This window comes from Podarcis filfolensis (assembly GCF_964270895.1).
Source record: "Podarcis filfolensis genome assembly, chromosome: 12".
Classification (NCBI taxonomy): Eukaryota; Metazoa; Chordata; class Lepidosauria; order Squamata; family Lacertidae; genus Podarcis; species Podarcis filfolensis.
The window spans coordinates 7,738,828-7,758,525 of NC_139614.1; the positions used below are offsets into that span (position 1 = coordinate 7,738,828).

Sequence of the window (19,698 nt, forward strand, 5' to 3'; positions counted from 1 at the left end):
GTGGATCTTGCTTCCAATTTCAGTGTGTGAAGGATCGCAGCCTAAGGCATTTTACTGGTCCTTTAAATTGAGAAATCAAATATTTGGGCTACAGAATAAAATATGAGAAGATACGTCAAGATACGGTATGACTGAGGGGGGAGGGGAAAAAAAAACCTGCCTTCCTTTTTCGTATGTGATTTAACAAGAATCCCCTCCCCTAATGGGTCAGAAACTAAGGACTTAAGCTGTGGATTTAAGGCTGTGTGGAGATAAACTTTCGAACCAAAGCAATGTTTCAAGATGAAGCTGGAAAGCTAAGACTTTTGGAATGACACAGTTAAAAATGCCGTCGCCATTTTGGGAGGCATTGTTGGAGCTCTTGGGTCTGGGAGGAGTAAGAGAGAAATAGAGTTGTTTACATATCGTGGATCAACTCCTCGGTGGGACTTAAGAGTGAAGAATGCCAAATTTATGATGGAAAGAGCGATGCTATCTACGAAGGAGATATATGGAAACCATCTGGACTTAGTGGAGGAACGGGAAATCCACACAGGATTATTATTTTGCTTATCGGCTTAAGGAGACTAACAGAAGAGATCGTAAAGGAAAAATAGAAATTATATGAACAAGATATGATGTGGAAACACCAAGATAAGACTGGATAGAATTATGAACTTTGTCTGGACTGATTGGGACTGATTTGGACATTAACGCAGTAATAAGAAGATGATTTGAATCCCCCTTTGGATCTTGAAGTATGGGTTCCCCCAACAAAATTTAAAAATTTGGCTTTGTAATTTGGAATTATGTGATGTGATTTATTTGATGTGATTGGCCAGTTAATAAAAATTATTAAAAAAAACAACAACAAATATTTGGGCTACAGTCCAGTACGATCCACTAAAATCAAATACACCTAACTTTGTTTTACAGTGGGCTCTGTGTCCTCCTAGTTATATATCGAAACAAATATGGCCAATGGCCATAGCTGGTCAGTATTAGAGGATTAGAGGAGGCAACCCGTTCCAGTCTTTGCAGTCCAAGAGGACTTTGCAGTTCACTTATTCCCCTCTTCCAAAAACTGTATTTTTTTTCTTAAGAGAAAAGAATTGCTTTACTTCTTCCTTCCTCAAATGTTTTTATTGATTTGTTACCCAAAAAAGAGAAAAGTGTGAACATAAAACACACACATACACACACACAAAGAAAACAGAGAATAAAAAATGCAAACCATAAATTTTACCGGCCTGGAAGGACAAAAGGACAAAAATAGAGCACAGCTCCAAAGAGATAGTGAAATATTAACTCATACAAAGGTTTCCTTCACAAATTATAAAGATATATACAAATAAAAGTATTCTCCTCCTATGAGTTCCATCAGTATTGAGAATAAAGTTTCTATATACAGTGGTACCTCGGTTTACATACGCTTCAGGTTACATACACTTCAGGTTACAGACTCTGCTAACCCAGAAATATTACCTCAGGTTAAGAACTTTGCTTCAGGATGAGAACAGAAATCGTGCTGCGGCGGCAGCAGGATGCCCCATTAGCTGAAGTGGTGCTTCAGGTTAAGAACGGACCTTCGGAATGAATTAAGTACAGTGGTACCTCGGGTTACATACACTTCAGGTTACAGACTCCGCTAACCCAGAAATAGTGCTTCAGGATAAGAACAGAAATCAGGCTCCGGTGGTGCGGCAGCAGCAGGAGGCCCCTTTAGCTAAAGTGGTGCTTCAGGTTAAGAACAGTTTCAGGTTAAGAGCGGACCTCCGGAATGAATTAAGTACTTAACCTGAGGTACCACTGTAGTCTTAAATGAGACACACATTTGCATATACTGGTGGCACCTCAATATTTAGTTTGCAAGATATATTTTCAAGAAGGACAATTTCCCCCACCCCAACTACATTTTCGGCACATTCTTAAAGCTGAATGGCTACAAGTTTTTAAGTCGCTTTCCCTTGCAGCATTGTGCAGAAATTAAACATGGTTTGTTTTAAAATAAAACTGCACAGATGAGGCAAGAAAACATATGAAGTACCTCACAGAATCCATCCGGCCTTTGCTACGACTATTGATTTTCTATCCCCAGCCAGCCTTATGAAGGCAGAAACCTGCCAACAATCGTTGCAAATTTGCTTCTGCTTCCTTCAAATATTTATACCTCGAGGCGCAAATTCAGTCTCCATCCAACAAAAAGCACCTTGCAGTTGCTTAGGGTACTATATCAGGCTAATTGGACTGAGGTAAATATTGCTGTAAAACGTGCTACTGTTTAAGAGTGAACTGAATACTGTGGAAGCTGCAACTTTCTGCCTCATTCTGCGTTGTTTTCATTTATCAAATTAAACATTTAGGGGGGGTTACAGAAGCAGCTTCAGTTAGGCAGAGCCACTTTTGCACTGGGATCTCAGCTTGCAGAACCTCTTTCAAAAAAGATACTTCACAATTTGGTTCCCCCAAAATCTTCATCATTGTCTGACTGGATCTCACGACACCCTTGCTTCTGAAAGGCCCCGCTGGATCTCTGGTCCTGGGTCTATGGGATATCACAGATAGCTTGTATGCTACCATGCAGGTGGTGGAAAAAGAAGAAAACCGCCATACACACCAGTAGTTTTTCTTTTTTTTTGTGAAACGCTAGGCTGGTGTATGTCCCGTAGCAAGGCCTGGGTCCCTACGAAAGCGCCCGTTCTCTGCAGGATGTTTTGAACAAAGCTAAATCATGCAAGGAAAATGTAGGCACTAACAAGCCGCAAATATAGTGACTTTTTTTTCTGTTACTGTTCCCCCACCCCCCGTAAACAATTTATGGCAGTCTGAAATGCCAGGCGGCTGAAATATTCATTGGTCTTGTCATTTTATGGGAAGAAGCAAAGATGAAAGCTAGATGCAGGGAAGTTGATTATCTTTGAAAATGGAATGTTACAGGCTGAGGGAAAGAATCTGTGGAAAGTGCCTGGCATGTTGTGTTATCTATGCAGGAGTTAATCACATTAATCTTCTGCTTCATTAATACCGCTGGCAGGCTTTCATTAAAATAATTAGAATCTTGCGCATACCTGCCGATATCAGAAAACCCCCAAAGTCCTCGACATAATATTTTCTGCCTTTCTTCATTCATACCTGGCCTCTCCAGGTAGGGTTGAGAGAGACTCCTGTCTGAAATCCTAGATAGCTGCTTCCTGTCATTGTGGATGGTATTGGGCTTCCTATGTTCCTAGGATCCCCAGCTACTAGTATATAGAGACATACTAGTATGAAGGACATGAAGGAGCATCTCCACCCCCATCGTTCTGCCCGGACGCTGAGGTCCAGCGCCGAGGGCCTTCTGGTGGTTCCCTCCATAGCTGTCACAGATTTGAAAATAAGGGACCAGCAGCCTTGAAAATAAGGGACCAGCAGCCAAAATAAGGGACCTGCAGCCTCACCTGTTCCAGGCACTCCAGTCTTCCTCTCCTCCTGCAGTCTGGTCAAACTCATGCTGGGTAGCTTCGAGAACACTGTCCAACCAACTTTGTAACCAGAGGTTCAACTGAATAGAATCTGAATCACATGCACCACAAGGCCTATGCAGCCTCAGCTTAAGATGGCTCCCCAGCCTGGCTTTGCACTGCAAAGTTTGCAGCAGCACGTGCAACAAAATGGCGTCCAGCATTCAAAAAACCCCTCAGCTTGCATTAACTAGCCACACACAAGGCATGCAAGCTCCACCCCCCAGTCGTTCTTAGACTTCTTATTGGGTGAGCAACACAGCCAAGCAACACAGTTGGAACCTCCCTCCTCCCTGGCCGGCAGGGAGGGAGGGAGGGAGAGGAGCTGCTTCCTTTGAAATTTAAGGGACATTTAAGGGACATCCTTCAATAAGGGACAGCAGCGGGACATGGCACTGGAATAAGGGACTGTCCCTTCAAATAAGGGACACTTGACAGCTATGGTTCCCTCACTGCGAGAAGCAAAGCTACAGGGAACCAGGCAGAGGGCCTTCTCGGTAGTGGCGCCTGCCCTGTGGAACGCCCTCCCATCAGATGTCAAAGCGATAAACAACTACCTGACATTCAGAAGACATCTTAAGGGAAGTTTTTAATGTGTGACATTTTAGTGTATTTTTTGTCTCTGTGGAAGCCGCCCAGAGTGGCTGGGGAAACCCAGCCAGATGGGCGGGGTACAAATAATAAATTATGATGATGATGATGATGATGATGATGATGATGATTATGATGATGATGATGCCTCTGATACTCGGGGGTAATATAGCCACCATGCCTAATTTGTTAATTCCCTTATAAAGTCGTCCAGATTGGTGGCTATCACTATAACTTCCATAAACTTGGCATTGTGCGAATAAATATTCCCCTTTGCCTGTCCTGAATTTCCTAACTTTCAGGTTTATTAGATGAGTCCTGCTTTTAATATTATGAGAGAGACAGAATCTCTGCTTACTCTCAACTTCCTACACAAGATCTCATCACCACAATCCAGACTACCCAGTGAAAGAATAGGTTAAGCGCTTTCAAATACATGATGTTCGATTTCTGTAAGTTTTTTTTAAAGCAAAGTTGAATCTTTCATTTTGTTCTAATTGCAAAGTAACAGGTTGTGTTCAAAGTGAGGTTAAGTGGGTTCCCCATGCTGGAATGGCTATATGGCTGGAATGGTTCATAGCTTTTTTTGGGGGGGGGGGGAGAGAACAAACAAACACAAGAGAGCCTTGTGATACCTTAACATGGCAGACATTTTCATGGACTGGAATCCATTTTGTCAAATCAATGATATGCAGAGAGAAAAGGCAATGTCACCAGGAAAGTAAAATGCCAATGAAATGCCAAAAGTACAATTTGTGACAATGCCCAGAAAATGCTCAAAAAAAATCTAAGGGGTTTTATGAACACTCAAGAAACTCCACTTCCTCGCAGTGGCGTAGCGTGGGGGGTGCAGGGGGGGCCGGCCGCACCGGGCGCAACATCTGGGGTTAGGGCAAATCCATGGGTTAGGGGGCGCAAATCCACGGGTTAGGGGGCGCAAATTACTTGCCTTGCCCCGGGTGCTGACAACCCACGCTACGCCACTGCTTCCTCGGTTTCCTGTACCCAGTGCCAGATTACCAAATAGGCAGAGAAGGCACCAGCCTATGGGCCCCACACCTTCTGAGACCCTGCAATAACAGATCAAAATTATATTGATTTGATCTTGAAATAAAATCAGAATGAAGCTTTCTTAGTTCCATATTATTCTACTAGAGCAGAGATTTTGGCAGTCTAGGGGCCTCCACAAGGCTAAATCTGGCACCGCTTGTACCCCCAGCCTTCCTGGCAGCAAGTCCCACTGCAGTATGCAGTATGTCAAGTCCAAAGTTCAACCGTCAGGAAACACAGTCCAGACTCAGACCCAAAGCACAGTCCCCAAGAGGTCCTGGAACATCCAAGCTGAGGTCCATCAACATGGGCATAATGAAATGCTGGGTGGAGTTAGAGCAGCCTTTCTCAATCTTTGGGTCCCCAGATGATGTTGGACTACAACTCCCATCATTTATAGATAGCAGGACCACAGTGGTCAGGGGATGATGGGAGTTGTAGTCCACCAACATCTTGGGACCCAAAGCTGAGAAAGGCTGAGCTAGAGAACGTCACAGTGCTGTATTAATTCAGCCTTAGGTTTATTTTGGCATTGATCTCATGAATAGGCTTTTGAATTTAATATTTTTCTACTCACATAAGTAAGCTATAGCAGCAAGAAGGAAGCCAATTCCCAATTCTCTAGCCTGTGGCTTAGTTGGAAAGAGTCCCTGCTTATGTGCATGAAAAAAATATGACCACAAACAGTAAGTTTGGGGCTTCATATTCTGATGAACCATTGTGCTACCTGAGAATGAGGCTTGTGATCAACTGATATCTCTGTTCATATTCATGATCTGATATGATTTTTTTAAAAATTTAAAGCTGAACTGGAGTGTTTTGTCATTTTCTGTTTTGGCAGAATTCAGTCTTGTTGTTGTTTTTTTCCGAAAAATTGGCAGTTGTTGTTATTGATCTTTGGAGCACATTTCCATCGCTAGCACCCAGGTTGTCAGAAATTTCTGGCACTGTTTCTTAAGCAGCAAGCATCTAGCATCTACAGGTCCAGCATGCGCATTAAACGAAACAGATGGTGACTTGATTTACAACCCCACGGCAAGTGACAATATAATGTTTACTAATGACATTTAATAGGCACCCCACAAAAATACAGTTAATTGCATGCATGAAGTGGGCTGGGTTTGAGAAAGCACAAATTAGTTACTGCTGGGAATGTGCTGTGCAACGATGTGGAAATGGATACATCTTGTTTTCCTGTAGAATTCTTATTTTTCTGTACAATTCAAAAGCATATGCTGCCCAAGCGCCGTAGCCGATAACATGTATATAACCTTGGCTTTGCAGAAGACTGTTGGGCTTCAGCAGACAGGCAGAAGGCAACTGGTCTTGGCAAGTCGTAACTGGTTGCTGTGCCAAGGTGCTGATTTTGAAGGTGCTGCTTGAAAGGGGCATCTCCAGACACTACAGAGGCAGAATTTAAATAGGTTACCATGAAAGTCTAGGCCATAGCGGGAGGAGGGAGCATCTTGACGGAGCTAATGAATATGTATAAAGGTTTTCACAGTCTCCCCACAAACATCTAGGCCTGGAGAGGCAGAGCTTCTAGGTAAAACAATCTGCCTTCCAGGCAGGGCTGTCTTAAGCATATGTGGCGTTGGGGTGCAAAGATCTGCCCGGCGCACCCCCCAGGTTGCCCAGTCCCAGGTGTGCAGGAGGGCGGAGCTGGCCGGCCGCCTCGGCATCTCACTGGCTTGGTCGCCCCCGAACTCGTGGCGCAGAGCTGCCTGCAGCAGAAGAGCTGCGGCAGCGCTCCGACTGATGGGTGGGCTCTGTTGGGATACTGCCAGGGAGATGGAGGCATCAGGCAAGCCCCCAGCTGGCTCCGGACGATCACCGGTCTCCCATGGAACAGCATCAGTCAATTAGCGACATGAGCCTCAGGTACGTTCCGAGACCCGTGCACACTCTGTCAGCAGAGGGTATAAATCATCCACAAAGAAAAATGCAGACAGAGAGAGTTGTGCAAGCATTTTTACACCATTTACCGTATTTTTCGTCCCATAGGACGCTCCGTCCCATAGGACGCACCTACTTTTTTGGGGGGGAAATAAAGGAAATTTTTTCCCCTTTATTTCCCCCCCAAAACCAGGTCGGGGAACAGTGGGATGGCGGCGCTGCGCCTCCCGGCTGTCCCCCGAGCTTGTGGGGCTGGCCGATGTCTGCCCGGCGCGAGGGGCGCTCTGCTTCAGGGCGCCCCACGCGCCGGGAGGCAGGCTGCGGACACCTGCGCGAAGCACGGGGCGTCCTCCGAAGGGCGCCCCGTGCTCCGCGCTGCAGGCTGCCGCTCGCAAGCCGTGCGCGCCCGGGGGGAGTTCCCCCCATTGCGCAAGGCTTGCCGACACCTGAGCGAAGCACGGGGCGTCCTCCGAAGGGCGCCCTGTGCTCCGCGCTGTAGGCTGCCGCCCGCAAGCCTTGCGCTCCCGGGGGGAGTTCCCCCGGGCGCGCAAGGCTTGCCGACACCTGCGTTAAGCCCGGGGCCTCCTCCGAAGGGCGCCCCATGCTCCGCGCTGCAGGCTGCCGCCCGCAAGCCGGGCGCGCCCAGGGGAATCTCCCCCCGGGCACGCAAGGCTTGCGGAAACCTGTGCGAAGCACGGGGCGTCCTCCGAAGGGCGCCCCGTGCTCTGCGCTGCAGGCTGCCGCCCGCAAGCCTTGCGCGCCCGGGGGGAGTTCCCCCCATTGCGCAAGGCTTGCCGACACCTGCATTAAGCACGGGGCGTCCTCCGAAGGGCGCCCCGTGCTCCGCGCTGCAGGCTGCCGCCCACAAGCCTTGCGCGCCGGGGGAAGTTCCACCCGGTGCGCAAGGCTTCCCAACACCTGAGCGAAGCACGGGCGTCCTTCTCTTTTGAGAAATAAATCCTTTGGCCTACTAGCTTCCATAGACATGCAATGCAACGATTGTTAAGCATGTTTGCATGTAAGTAAGCTTATCTACTTCAGCACCACATGCGCAAACACATTTGGGATGTTTAGGTGTGCCCAGGCTAAAACCACATTCTGGGTTGAGGCAGGGGTTGAAGAGGTAATGAATTTTGACAGAACTAAAGAACTGATGAGTTGTACATCCAGGGGCATAGGAAGGGGTGTGTGTGGGGGTGCAGACTGCCCCAGGTGTCATCCCTGAGGGGGTGACAAAATGGTACACCGTGGGGACAGCACTTACCGCGGGGCCTGGCCTGCAGCGCACCTGAGCCACGTGTCTCTCTTGGGAGTGGCGCGGGGGCTTGGGGCCCTGTGCTGCCCGAAACGGCACCGGGGGACTTGTGTCCGCCAGGCAGACTCTGTGGGCAGCTCCCCTCTGGGTGCCAGAGCAGCTAGCTACACCCCTGTGTACATCGGTGAACTTTTACATCCCACCAGACTTGTTTAGGTGTGCCCACTGTCACACAACGTGTTGGAAGTGGGGGAGGAAATGAACCTGACAGACCCACGAATTTGATGGCCTGGCATCAGGGAACATCACCCGCCCTGAGATGTTTAGGTGGTATCAGCGTCATGAATTTTGACAGAAAGAAAGACAGAAATGTGGTTGTCTGGATATCAGCAAAGGTTATACCCCTGTTGAAATATGGCAGGATCAGAAAAATGATGTTCAGGAACCATCAAGAAAAGATCAGCTGAAGATATCAGAGGGAATAAGGGGGAATGTTCCACCAGATTCAGGAGCCATCTTAGTATTGCAGTTTCAAATTAATGCAACCGTTATAGCTTGTGCTTCTAGATTCAAGCAACAAATGGGCTTTGGAGCTCATTAGTGTGAATAAGAACATATGTTCACTCAGAAGAATATGAAAACTGGATTTAGTTGTTATCCTGAGCAGGGAGGCATGCGCTAGGCTTTCCAATTTTCACTAGGGACCACTTTGCTGCTTTCTGTATCTTGGGTTGCCAAATGTTGGGCTTGCCTGCTAACAGTAAGACTTTGGCAGTTGGCAGGCCTGTCATGTATTCCTGCAGTCCAGCTGGATTCAGCCCAGATCCCTTTTCTTCTCTCTTTTCCTCGTGAGTGGATGCGAGAGATCAATAAGTGGAGACCTTTGAGAACCAGACTTAATGGAATAAGCTAGGTGGGAATGCCATATTTGGCACAGCACATGGTGTCTGCGTTTTGCAATCTTGTACCACAGATATAAGGAGCCAGCTCTATAGTGAATCGTCATCCCCAGTGGAACCTTATTACTATAGTGAGGGACACAATTCAATCACAAGGATATTCTGTATTCTTCCCATATTCCCATAATATTGAGGCCAAAACAGGTGTCCATGTACCTTACATACAATATGTGTGTTTAGAAGTTGTTCAGTGCATTTTCGCCGCTGAAAGAGTAAGGAAATATGTGTTGTAATATTGATGTATTACATGCTGTTTATGAGATATATGGTAGCTGTAATTTTTGTGTGTGTAAAGAAATACTTTCTACTGCAGAAATACAGCGACATACTTTTTAAAAAGGGGGCTTTAAAATAATATTGTTACACAGCCATTTCATACTGCTTCAAAAGACTCAGGACATGATGGCTGGAAACTTGCTTTCAAATATCTTGAGGGATTTTGCGACAAATTGCAGCCTGGAAATCTGCCAGGTACTGTACTCCTGCAACGTAGAGATAAAGGGTTGCATCCATCTTTGGGCCTGAGTTGGTCATTATTTTCATTGGAGTTTTTCTGTTGGGTACCATTCATTCATTTTTCTGTTGGATACTTTTGGTGCATGCTCGAATTCCCAACCATGCTTAGGCATGTTTTGCCTTAGCACTAAACACCTTGCTTATCACGGTCCCTTGTAACTCTAAAAGAAACGTGTGTTTATAAAATTATCTGGAAGTAAATTCATGAAGCAGATATAAGGAAAAGGACATGCCAACACCTAGGGCTTTGCAGGCCTTCAATCGCTAGTGAGCCTGAACTTTTTCTTAACCACAGTGCGTCTGCGCCCATTTTTATGGGCTAATAGCCGTAAATAAATAAATTGTAATTGTCTGCGCCCATTTGCCAGACCAAGCTGAAACACAATAAAGACTTTTTGCGGTCATTTGAAAGAACTGCAGGCACGAAAATCTCTGATTTATTCTGAGCGGCTTCACTCATGCTTTAAAAGCACTGATCACACAAAAGAGACAATGGCAGCCGACTCTCTTTCACTGAAGGCATGTGGCCACTTCCAACACCTCTACCAGATAAGTCATAAATAACAAACGGCAGACAAGGGCAACAACATTTTTTGTGTATGTGAAGCACACGGTTCTATTCCGAAAACCCTCTTCTTCTTTTGCCAGATGATTGATGGACTGTGTGCTACATCTAATATTGTATGATGGATGCTAGCGCTGCAGTGTTAGAGCTGTTCATTCTGCCTGAATTGTGTATGGATGTTGAACACTGCAGAACAAATGTGCAGGGTTCTGTTTAGCGAATTGGATCAAAGGCACAAAATACAAACGTGAGAGTCTCTATTATTCCTTCACATCACCCATGCTACATTTCATGCATTTTAAGATCCAGTGTATTCATTCTTAAGCAAAATCAATAAAGGGCAGGATCCACAGAGCTGTGGGGAGAAGTCTCATGTCCCGGAGGTCCCTTTTTCATGCCCCCACATCTGCTTCCGAAAGCTAGGAGACAATGCAAAGTTGCGCCCAATGCAGTGAAAAGCGTTCCAATTAGAAAAGCAAATTGCTTACACGACTATTTGGCAAACCTGGGGAGGCATCTTTTTATAACTAGTCTTTACAGCTAGTTAACTCTATACATGTTGAACAGAATTCTCTGTATTAATGACCGCTCCCTGCTTAAAACTGGGGGCGCCCTTTGCGTGGACGCGTGCAGCCCCTAGATCTGGAGCGGCTCCAACAACATAGGCTTGGCTTTGCCTTCCCTCAGGTGGGATGCCTGGAGGTCTCCGCCTACCTCAGTCAGTCGTCCAATCCCACCTGGGGGAAGCGTTGCCAAGGAGACCAGGCCAGGTAGGGGAGGGATTACCTGCCCACACAATAGAGGGAGGATCTTACCTGGGAATCCTCACTTGGCTCCAGAGCTTCTCCCACCCTACCCACCCTCAGTTAATGTCTTATTTTACAGGTTAATTTTTCTTCACAGGTTTTGCAGGTTAACTTTTCTCCACAGGTATGCGGGCGCTGCTACGTTAAGGTCGCTGTTAAAGGGCCGGAAAGGAATTTCCCTGCATTGGCAGGTTTCGCCTTTCCCGTAGCAAAACGTCACAACTTTGGCGGTATCAGGCCTTGGGCGGAATCCTTTTGTCCATCTTCCTCTTTGCGGCGGCGATGCCAGGGTTCCCCGTTAAAGGGGTTTTCTGAAGGGAGGCTTTGACCGTACGCCGAAAGGTCGTCATTGCTCTCCCCTGCGGCGGCGGCGTTACGGGGGCGGCTATCTCTGCTTGAACATATGTTCTCCAGAGCCGGCCCATCCCCCCCCCACACACTGGATAACCCTGATGCTCCCTAGGTCCCCGGCTGGGGACTGGGGAGGGAGAACGCCCAATGCCTGAGCCAAGGTCTACCCACATTTGAAATTTAATAAAGTTGTGGCCAATTTAATCCCATAGCACGTTGTCTTGAGTCGTTATTCCACATGACGGGGGGACCGCGCGGGATCTGGGGACTCCGCCTGTCCACGCAAATAAACTTTGCTAGAGATTGCATTCTCCTGGAATGCTGTGTTGAAACTAAGATGTTCAAAATCTTCCTGTCCCTCCTTTTAGAATTTCAATACTGTTTGGTGATACAAAACATCCTAACCTTCATGCCTGTACTTTCTGTTAAAAAGCCATATTGGGAGAATGGAAATGCTTTTATGCCAGGGAGCTAGGAAAGCGGGTTATATAAAATGGTAGATTAATTCAAACTGTTCATTTCAGTTGCCTAGATAACAACACCCTGGTGGAATCTATACACGTGTAAAAAAACACACTGTAAAAATGCTTTTTTAAAAACGTTTTTAAAAATATATAGAATTTGCCATAACTCACTGTTGCCATCTAGTGTCAGATTTGTATAATGCACTTTACAAAACATTTTATTTGCAGCTGTATAGCTGAGTCCCCTTTTATGGGTTGTAACCATCATATACTCACAGCCCTCATATGCTGTTAATAGGATGGTGCAAGAAAGTTAAGGATTTGGGGATATTAATCTGAACTCCTTTGGAATTCCAGATGTGGATTTGTTCTAATCAAATTCTTGTTTTCTTCCCTTAGGTTACGATCTTTGGTGAAGCAGCTAGAGAGAGGAGAGGCTTCTGTTGTTGACTTGAAAAAGAACTTGGAATATGCTGCTACAGTACTTGAATCTGTGTACATTGATGAAACCAGGTGAGACGATTGTTTCAGTGTAGTAATGCTTTATTTTCATCATTTATTTTTTAAGTAAACAAGCTTTATACCGCATCCTATTTCTTGGGATTAGTGTGAGTCACACAAAGATTCACAAAATGTTTAGGGGTCTGCGTACCCCTGAGTCACCCCAGAAAAAAGCACTGTGAATAACCCTGCAAAGATCTTCCTTCATTGTTCTCACACTCCAGAAGTGAGCTACTTTACAATCGGGGGTACTGCGGTTGTCCATAGAAATAACTAAATGTCAATAATTTTCTACATTAAATTCACCTGAAAGAAAACAACCACCAACCAACAAACCAGCAGATTTAATTAGGGGCTGGGCATGTGTAACAGGAGAAATGTTGCAAGAAAAATGCTGTCTCTGTGGAATACTTTATTTATCGTATCTCCCCTATATCTCTCCCAACAGGCGTCTATTGGATACGGAAGATGAACTCAGTGATATCCAGTCAGATGCTGTGCCCTCGGAAGTACGGGATTGGCTGGCTTCTACTTTCACACGGCAAATGGGGATGATGCTGAAAAGGAGCGAGGAAAAGCCACGATTCCGAAGTATTGTGCATGCAGTTCAGGCTGGGATATTTGTGGAGAGGTAACGGATGATGCAATCGCTCTGCACCAAAGAATAGACAGATGTTGCAGTTTATAGATATTGGAGCTTTGTAGGTAAACGTGAGCGACCAATGAAGGCCCAATAGTTCTTCTGAAGAATTGGCCAGGATCATGACTTCACTTTCTCCATCTCTAAATCCATATATGAGAGCCCTCTGTCTCTGAGGGCCTTCAGAGCACAATAATTCAAAAATGGCTAGCACTTATGATACCATAACAACCCTGAATCATTTCAGTTAACCGGTTTTAGCATTTGCATCACTTTGAGATGGATTGCATCTTGGGCTAATGATGTCTGAGAGGAAACAGGATCCTTTTGGTCACCAGGCAAGGTTGCTATTTTGATAACAGAGAATGGTGCATTTTGCAATTATATTTGGGGTGGCGGGAAGGCTGTGGTGTGTTTTGCATTGAATCATTAACTGTAAAGAGAACTTAGTCTAACCTTGCCATTGAAATAACAACACACATTTACTTTGAAATAATAATAATAATAATAATAATAATAATAATAATAATAATAATTTTTATTTATATCCCGCCCTCCCCAGCCAAGGCCAGGCTCAGGGCAGCTAACAAGCAATAATAAAAACAAGTTGAATGAATACAACTTAAAAACAAGATTAAAATACAACATTAAAATATTGAAACATTAAAATATTAAAATGCAGCCTCATCACAGGAGGAGAAAGGAAAAGGAAAAAAGAAAGGGGGGGGGAATCAAATTGGCTCCAAGCCAAAGGCCTGGCGGAACAACTCTGTCTTACAGGCCCTGCGGAAAGAAATCAGATCCTGCAGGGCCCTGGTCTCATGCGGCAGAGCGTTCCACCAGGCTGGAGCCAGAGGTGAAAAGGCCCTGGCTCTGGTTGAAGCCAATCTAACTTCCTTAGGGCCCGAGACCACTAGGGTGTTGCTATTTATGGACCTTGAGGCTCTCCGTGGGGCATACCGGGAGAGGCGGTCCCGTAGGTACTAGGGTCCTAAGTAAGTCGAAGTGATGCCAGTGCTTCCAAGTAAGCATACTGGATCATCCTGAGCCAGTGATCCTCTTCCGCATGTGGTTGGGATCTTTTACACTGGCTACAGCTGTTTTGTATAAGCAACATCCTGCGGGATCTTGTTCCATGTGGAGGACAAGAACAGAGCCAGTGCTCTGCCTTCTGAGCACGAAAACGTCATGGGGTCATTGTGTACCTTCACAATAACGGAAACTTGTGCAGATTGGGCTGCTGGTGGTTTTGCAGATTCAAACCAATGTGTGCAAGGCATGAAATGGTGGCAGTGGTGAGGCAGTACAGGCAGCCTATATTCTGGCTGTAAACATTTTAAGTAAATGCATACCTTCAACAAAGCACAACATATGGCAGTAGTTCTGCAGAGAGCTCTTTTGCGTGAAGCTATCTCTGGGTCTGAATGGAACATTTTGGCATAGAAATTAATGCCAGTGGGAATAAAGGAAGAAAGGCAATTTGTTTGGCTTGGATAAAAATGATGTATTCTGAAGAGAACTCTGTCATGTGTGTAATTAATTTGTTTTATCTTGACAGAATGTACAGACGGACATCCAATATGGTTGGACTTAGCTACCCACCAGCTGTCATTGGAGTGCTAAAGGTAATGCCAGCGGTGGTTCTCTCTTACGAAACACTGAAATGACACGGGGATTTCATGTAGAGGTCTGTGCATGCTCTACCTTTCATTGTGTCTGAAAAATAATTTAGCTTACATCATACAAGGAGACAAAATGCATCGGAGAAAAACAGTCCAGAGGTTACCTGATGATCTTCGGCTCATTTCTATTGTTAAAATATCACCACTAGAGTAAGGTGTGATATCTTCTGTATGTAAACAGGAAGTAGAAAATGAAGTCTTGAACAATACCCTAAGAATAAAGGTAAAGGTAAAGGGACCCCTGACCATTAGGTCCAGTCGTGGCCGACTCTGGGGTTGCACACTCATCCCGCTTTATTGGCCGAGGGAGCTGGCGTACAGCTTCCGGGTCATGTGGCCAGCATGACTAAGCCGCTTCTGGCGAACCAGAGCAGCGCACGGAAACGCCATTTACCTTCCCGCCGGAGCGGTACCTATTTATCTACTTGCACTTTGACGTGCTTTCGAACTGCTAGGTTGGCAGGAGCAGGGACCGAGCAACGGGAGCTCACCCCGTTGCGGGGATTCGAACCGCCCACCTTCTGATCGGCAAGTCCTAGCCTCTGTGGTTTAACCCACAGTGCCACCCTAAGCATTAAATATTACAATAGCCTTACATGGGCTACAGTAGTGCTACTACAAGAAGTATGGTATGCAACAATGTTGTTACCTAAATACCTTAGTTCTCTATGTTAAGAGGACTGTAGATTGAGCCTGTAATGTGCATAACTAGCAGCCATTGTGCACAGTCACCAGGCCTCCTGGAGAATGTGCACACAGTCGTTCCATGAAGAGCAAACTTTGCACATTTACTGGTCAGTATATGTGATCTCCAACAGGCCCTGGGAAATGTTCACATATCAACTGAATTTTGTACACCCCCAGGCAATATACACATTTTCCATTTAGTATGCAGAGTCTCCAGGAAACACACTTTATGTTCCTTGTTCACAAGCAGGGCCGGCCTGAGACCCTTTGGTGCCTAAGGCCAAACACACCTCCAATGCCCTAGATCTGAGCCCACCCACCCCCAATGGGGTGGGAGGAGAATAGTGGCAACACAGCCACTCTGTGGGAATGCCCCCTTTTCACCAAGAGTCTAGGCGCTGTGGCTTCCTTCCTCATCTTTCGCTCTGGGCTGTGTCTTCAGCTTATCCAATGTTGAGTCAGAGGCCACTGTTGCAGAGGTCGGATCAGGACCTCCTACCATCTGTGGAGCATGCCGCCTGAGGCAGGTCGCATCAGGCCACCTCACTGGTGTGCCAGCCACGCTGGTGCAGCAAACTAGTTTAGAGGCTGCAAAGCAGACCACCTGGCACACTTTTCTAACCACCTTCCACCCCTCAGAATTGGCTTCCTGAGGTGGCTGCCTCACTCTGCCTCATGGTAGGGCTGGCCCTGTTCAGAAGTGTGCAACCTGTGCTCCTCAGCCTGCTTATGGCCCAGGGGCTAATTTCCCTTAGCCCACAACAGGCCCACCCATTGATCAGCTGGGCCAAGCCAGCTGCTATACATGTACTGACTGGTTCAGCTACAAAGCAGAGAATGCTCTGAACATTAAAAGGAACAGACTGAGGCAGGGAGTGGAACCTGAACCCCTCCCACCTGAATTACCAACTTAACCTACCTCACAAGGTTGTTTTGAAGATAAAACTGGGTGAGGAAAAGCCACGTACATTGCCTAGCTCCTTGGAGCAAGTGCCAGACAAAAAATAAAAATAAACTTGAATTAAACTGTATTAAACATCCCACTAGGACGCGGGTGGCCCTGTGGGTTAAACTACAGAGCCTAGGATTTGCCAATCAGAAGGTCGGCGGTTCAAATCCCCACGACAGAGTGAGCTCCCGTTGCTCGGTCCCTGCTCCTGCCAACTTAGCAGTTCAAAAGCACGTCAAAGTGCAAGTAGATAAATAGGTATCGCTGTGGCGGGAAGGTAAACGGTGTTTCCGTGTGCTGCTCTGGTTCGCCAGAAGCGGCTTAGTCATGCTGGCCACATGACCCGGAAGCTGTACGCCAGCTCCCTTGGCCAGTAAAGAGAGATGAGCGCCGCAACTCCAGAGTCGGCCATGACTGGACCTAATGGTCAGCGGTCCCTTTCCCTTTACCTTTAAACATCCCACTGTATTAAACATCCCCTCCAAATGCATGTTGGGAAGAAGGACCCAAGGCCAGCCTTTTGCCTGATAGGATTCTTTCTGCCTCCCACCTCTCAGTTCTTTTTTTAATATTATTGGATGTCCATTAGTATTCTATTCTACACTTGCAGTTTGAAGCACCTGACCTGCTATTTATTTAGAGCAGCTCACATGGGAGCTTAGCTGTAAAGCGTTTGGTTCAATCCTCAGCACCTCAGGCTGGCAAAAGGGATTTCTCCACAAAACCCCAGATAGCTGAGATTGCACTGGTACAGTGGTTAGTATAACTTTTCCTATTTCATTTGGAGCAGGCTAATCAAACTTAGCACAGAGGAATTTTTCGTTGGATTTTTGTTTATTCCACAGCAAGAGCCTACGTAAACAAAAGTCAGTAAAAATCAATCCTATATAGCATGCCAATAGTGCAATGTTAACACATAACGAAAACGTCCATCCCCAAAGGTCCCTTTATTACTCATTCAAGGAAATAAGTTTTGTTTTCAAAAAGGACCATGCATTTTGTGACTACATATGAGTTTCTGGAAATCAGTACTGGGTAACAGTAGTCTTGCAAAAATGTGGTGTAAATCTGAAATAAGCAACGGTAAGCAGTCGTTTAAGTTTCTCGGTGTCCCTGATGGAGCACTATGGGGAGTTTAAATGGCTACAAGCCACTTCCCCCGTTGATGTAGGAGAAAGCCCAGCAGAGGCTCAGCAAATAGGAAGCACTGCTGGTCTCCTTCCACCCCTAGGGAGGAAAGGCTGGGGTCCGCCCTTTGGGGTCTCCTGGGCTCTGCACACACCTGACATGATTCAGAGCAGGTTCCTTTCTCCCCACAAAGGTCTTTAACCAGCAGGTGAGGTTGATTTGATTCCCCGCCTCGTTCCCGATTTAGATCTTAGCTCATCCCTTCTTCCCCAGCAGCGGCGTCCCTGGCATGCTGACGTCACTCTTGCACGTATTGGGGCATGGTGATGTCACGAGGACACGCCCTGCCGCATGCCCACACTTTTAGTTTAGAGGTCCTGGGCCCTATGGAAGTCAGATTATCCTCCACCAGGGCCAGGGCCTTCTTAGTGATGGCTCCGACCTGGTGGAATGCTCTGTCCCATGAGACCAGGGCCCTGCAGGATTTAACTTCCTTCTACAGGGCTTGTAAGACAGAGCTATTCCGCCTGGCTTTCAATTTGAACTTAGCCTGATCTTTTATTTCACTTCCTTCCCTCCCCCTTGTCTTTTTATGAAGATTATCTGCTCTGGGATCCCACAGCTAATTCTCCCCTGGTCTTCTCACTGGCCCAAATAGGACTAATTTAGCCAGCTAGCCCTGGTGATCATCTAATGTTTATTGGATGGATTTCCCCCCTAAATTGATTTTTGAATTCCGAATTTATTGTTATTCACGTTTTATATGGTATTTTATGCTGTTTTTTGTTGCATCAGTTAAATGTTTTAAATTTGTTGTTAGCCGCCCTGAGCCTGGTTTTTGAACCAGGAAGGGTGGGATGATGATGATGATGATGATGATGATGATGATGATGATGATGATTTTGTGGCTGCCCGGCCCCGTCATTTAAAATAATGTGGGAGCCAGGGCACCCACAGCCCCGGGGAGTTGGCGCGTATGTTTCCCTGCAATGGTGGAGGCACCGTTTTGTGGTTTGCCTCAGGTGCCAAAATGTCTTGGGCCATCCCTGAACTACTGAAATGAATCTACTTGGTAGATTGTTGTCTAAGTGTTCTGTGAGATGCCAGGCAGGAAGCCTGTTGTGCATCAGATTTGAATGTGGATCAGGGAGGGTTCTAATTGATCATTTTATTTGGTGGGCTGTCCTACTTCCCAGTGTTAGCATCACCTAGAGTCAAAAGGTGTATTTCAGCTCCATACAATATCTTTTCTTTTCTGCCACTATTTGCCTCTTCTGCAATGGAATGAAAGTGATTTGGAAGTTAGCGGAAGCAGCACAGGGAAATTTCAGAGCACACTGAATAATAATAATAATAATAATAATAATAATAATAATTGTCAGGGAACTGTCATCTGAGACGAAGGAGGTGAAAGGGCTCATGGAGGGTGAGAGAGACCACTCAGCGGAGGAGGGGACCAGCAGGGGGAGAAGTGGAGTTCCAAGGGAAAGTGAGTCGGAGGGAGGGCTCAGAGACACTTCAAGCGAGAACAGTGGGGAGGTTTCAGGACCTCCCGTAGGGACACCCACTCCTCGGCGGAAACTGTCACGCCGAGAGTCCAGAAGACGCGTTTCCGTTAAGGAGCTTTTATGCTGGAAGAAGTTCCGTAAACGCCCACTGTCCGATACAACGAGCGATTGATGGAGCCATGCTTAAGGAGCTCCATCACAGACAGAGGTTTGGGAACTTAGCCAAACTCTGAGGGATCAGGATTTTACGCACAAGCAGCTCACCATCCCATCACAGCAATCGGACAGTCCCTGAAAGCAGCTTGTGCAGAGAGGCATCATGAGCAACCCAGCAGGAGCCGGAGGAGCAGCAGGAGCTGGAGAAGGTCCAAGTCTGGAAGAAAGGTACAGAGTGTTGGAACTCCAGCTAGCAATGCAAACGGCGAGGCTAAAAGAAAGGAGGGCGCAGGATGCAGAAAAGGCAAAAGGCGCTACACTAGCAAGAAAGATGCCAGGAATGGTGCAGAAGTTTGGGGGGGGGACCCCAGGAACTACCAAGCCTTTAGGACAGAGATGCAGTATGCTCTCGAACTGCAGTTTAACGACTTTCCCGATGAGGCATCGCGAGTGGCGTTTGTGATTGGCCATCTCGAAGGCGGGGCGAGAGACTGGGTGAGGCCCCTGATGGCAGG

The 19,698-nt window shown here is 46.5% G+C and overlaps 1 protein-coding gene across 7 annotated transcripts in view; it reads left to right on the forward strand.

The window, feature by feature from the left end:
* PDE1C (phosphodiesterase 1C) overlaps positions 1–19,698 on the forward strand; it is a 343,488-nt gene that overhangs the window by 255,254 nt on the left and 68,536 nt on the right. For all 7 annotated transcript variants that reach the window (XR_014540117.1, XR_014540118.1, XR_014540119.1 and 4 more), the window contains 3 exons: positions 12,332–12,445; positions 12,882–13,064; positions 14,632–14,698. Coding sequence is in view for 3 of the 7 variants with exons in the window: in XM_083577923.1 (XP_083434049.1) it covers positions 12,332–12,445; positions 12,882–13,064; positions 14,632–14,698 (364 nt within the window). In the remaining 4 variants the exon portion in view is untranslated. The remainder of the gene's footprint in view (positions 1–12,331; positions 12,446–12,881; positions 13,065–14,631; positions 14,699–19,698) is intronic.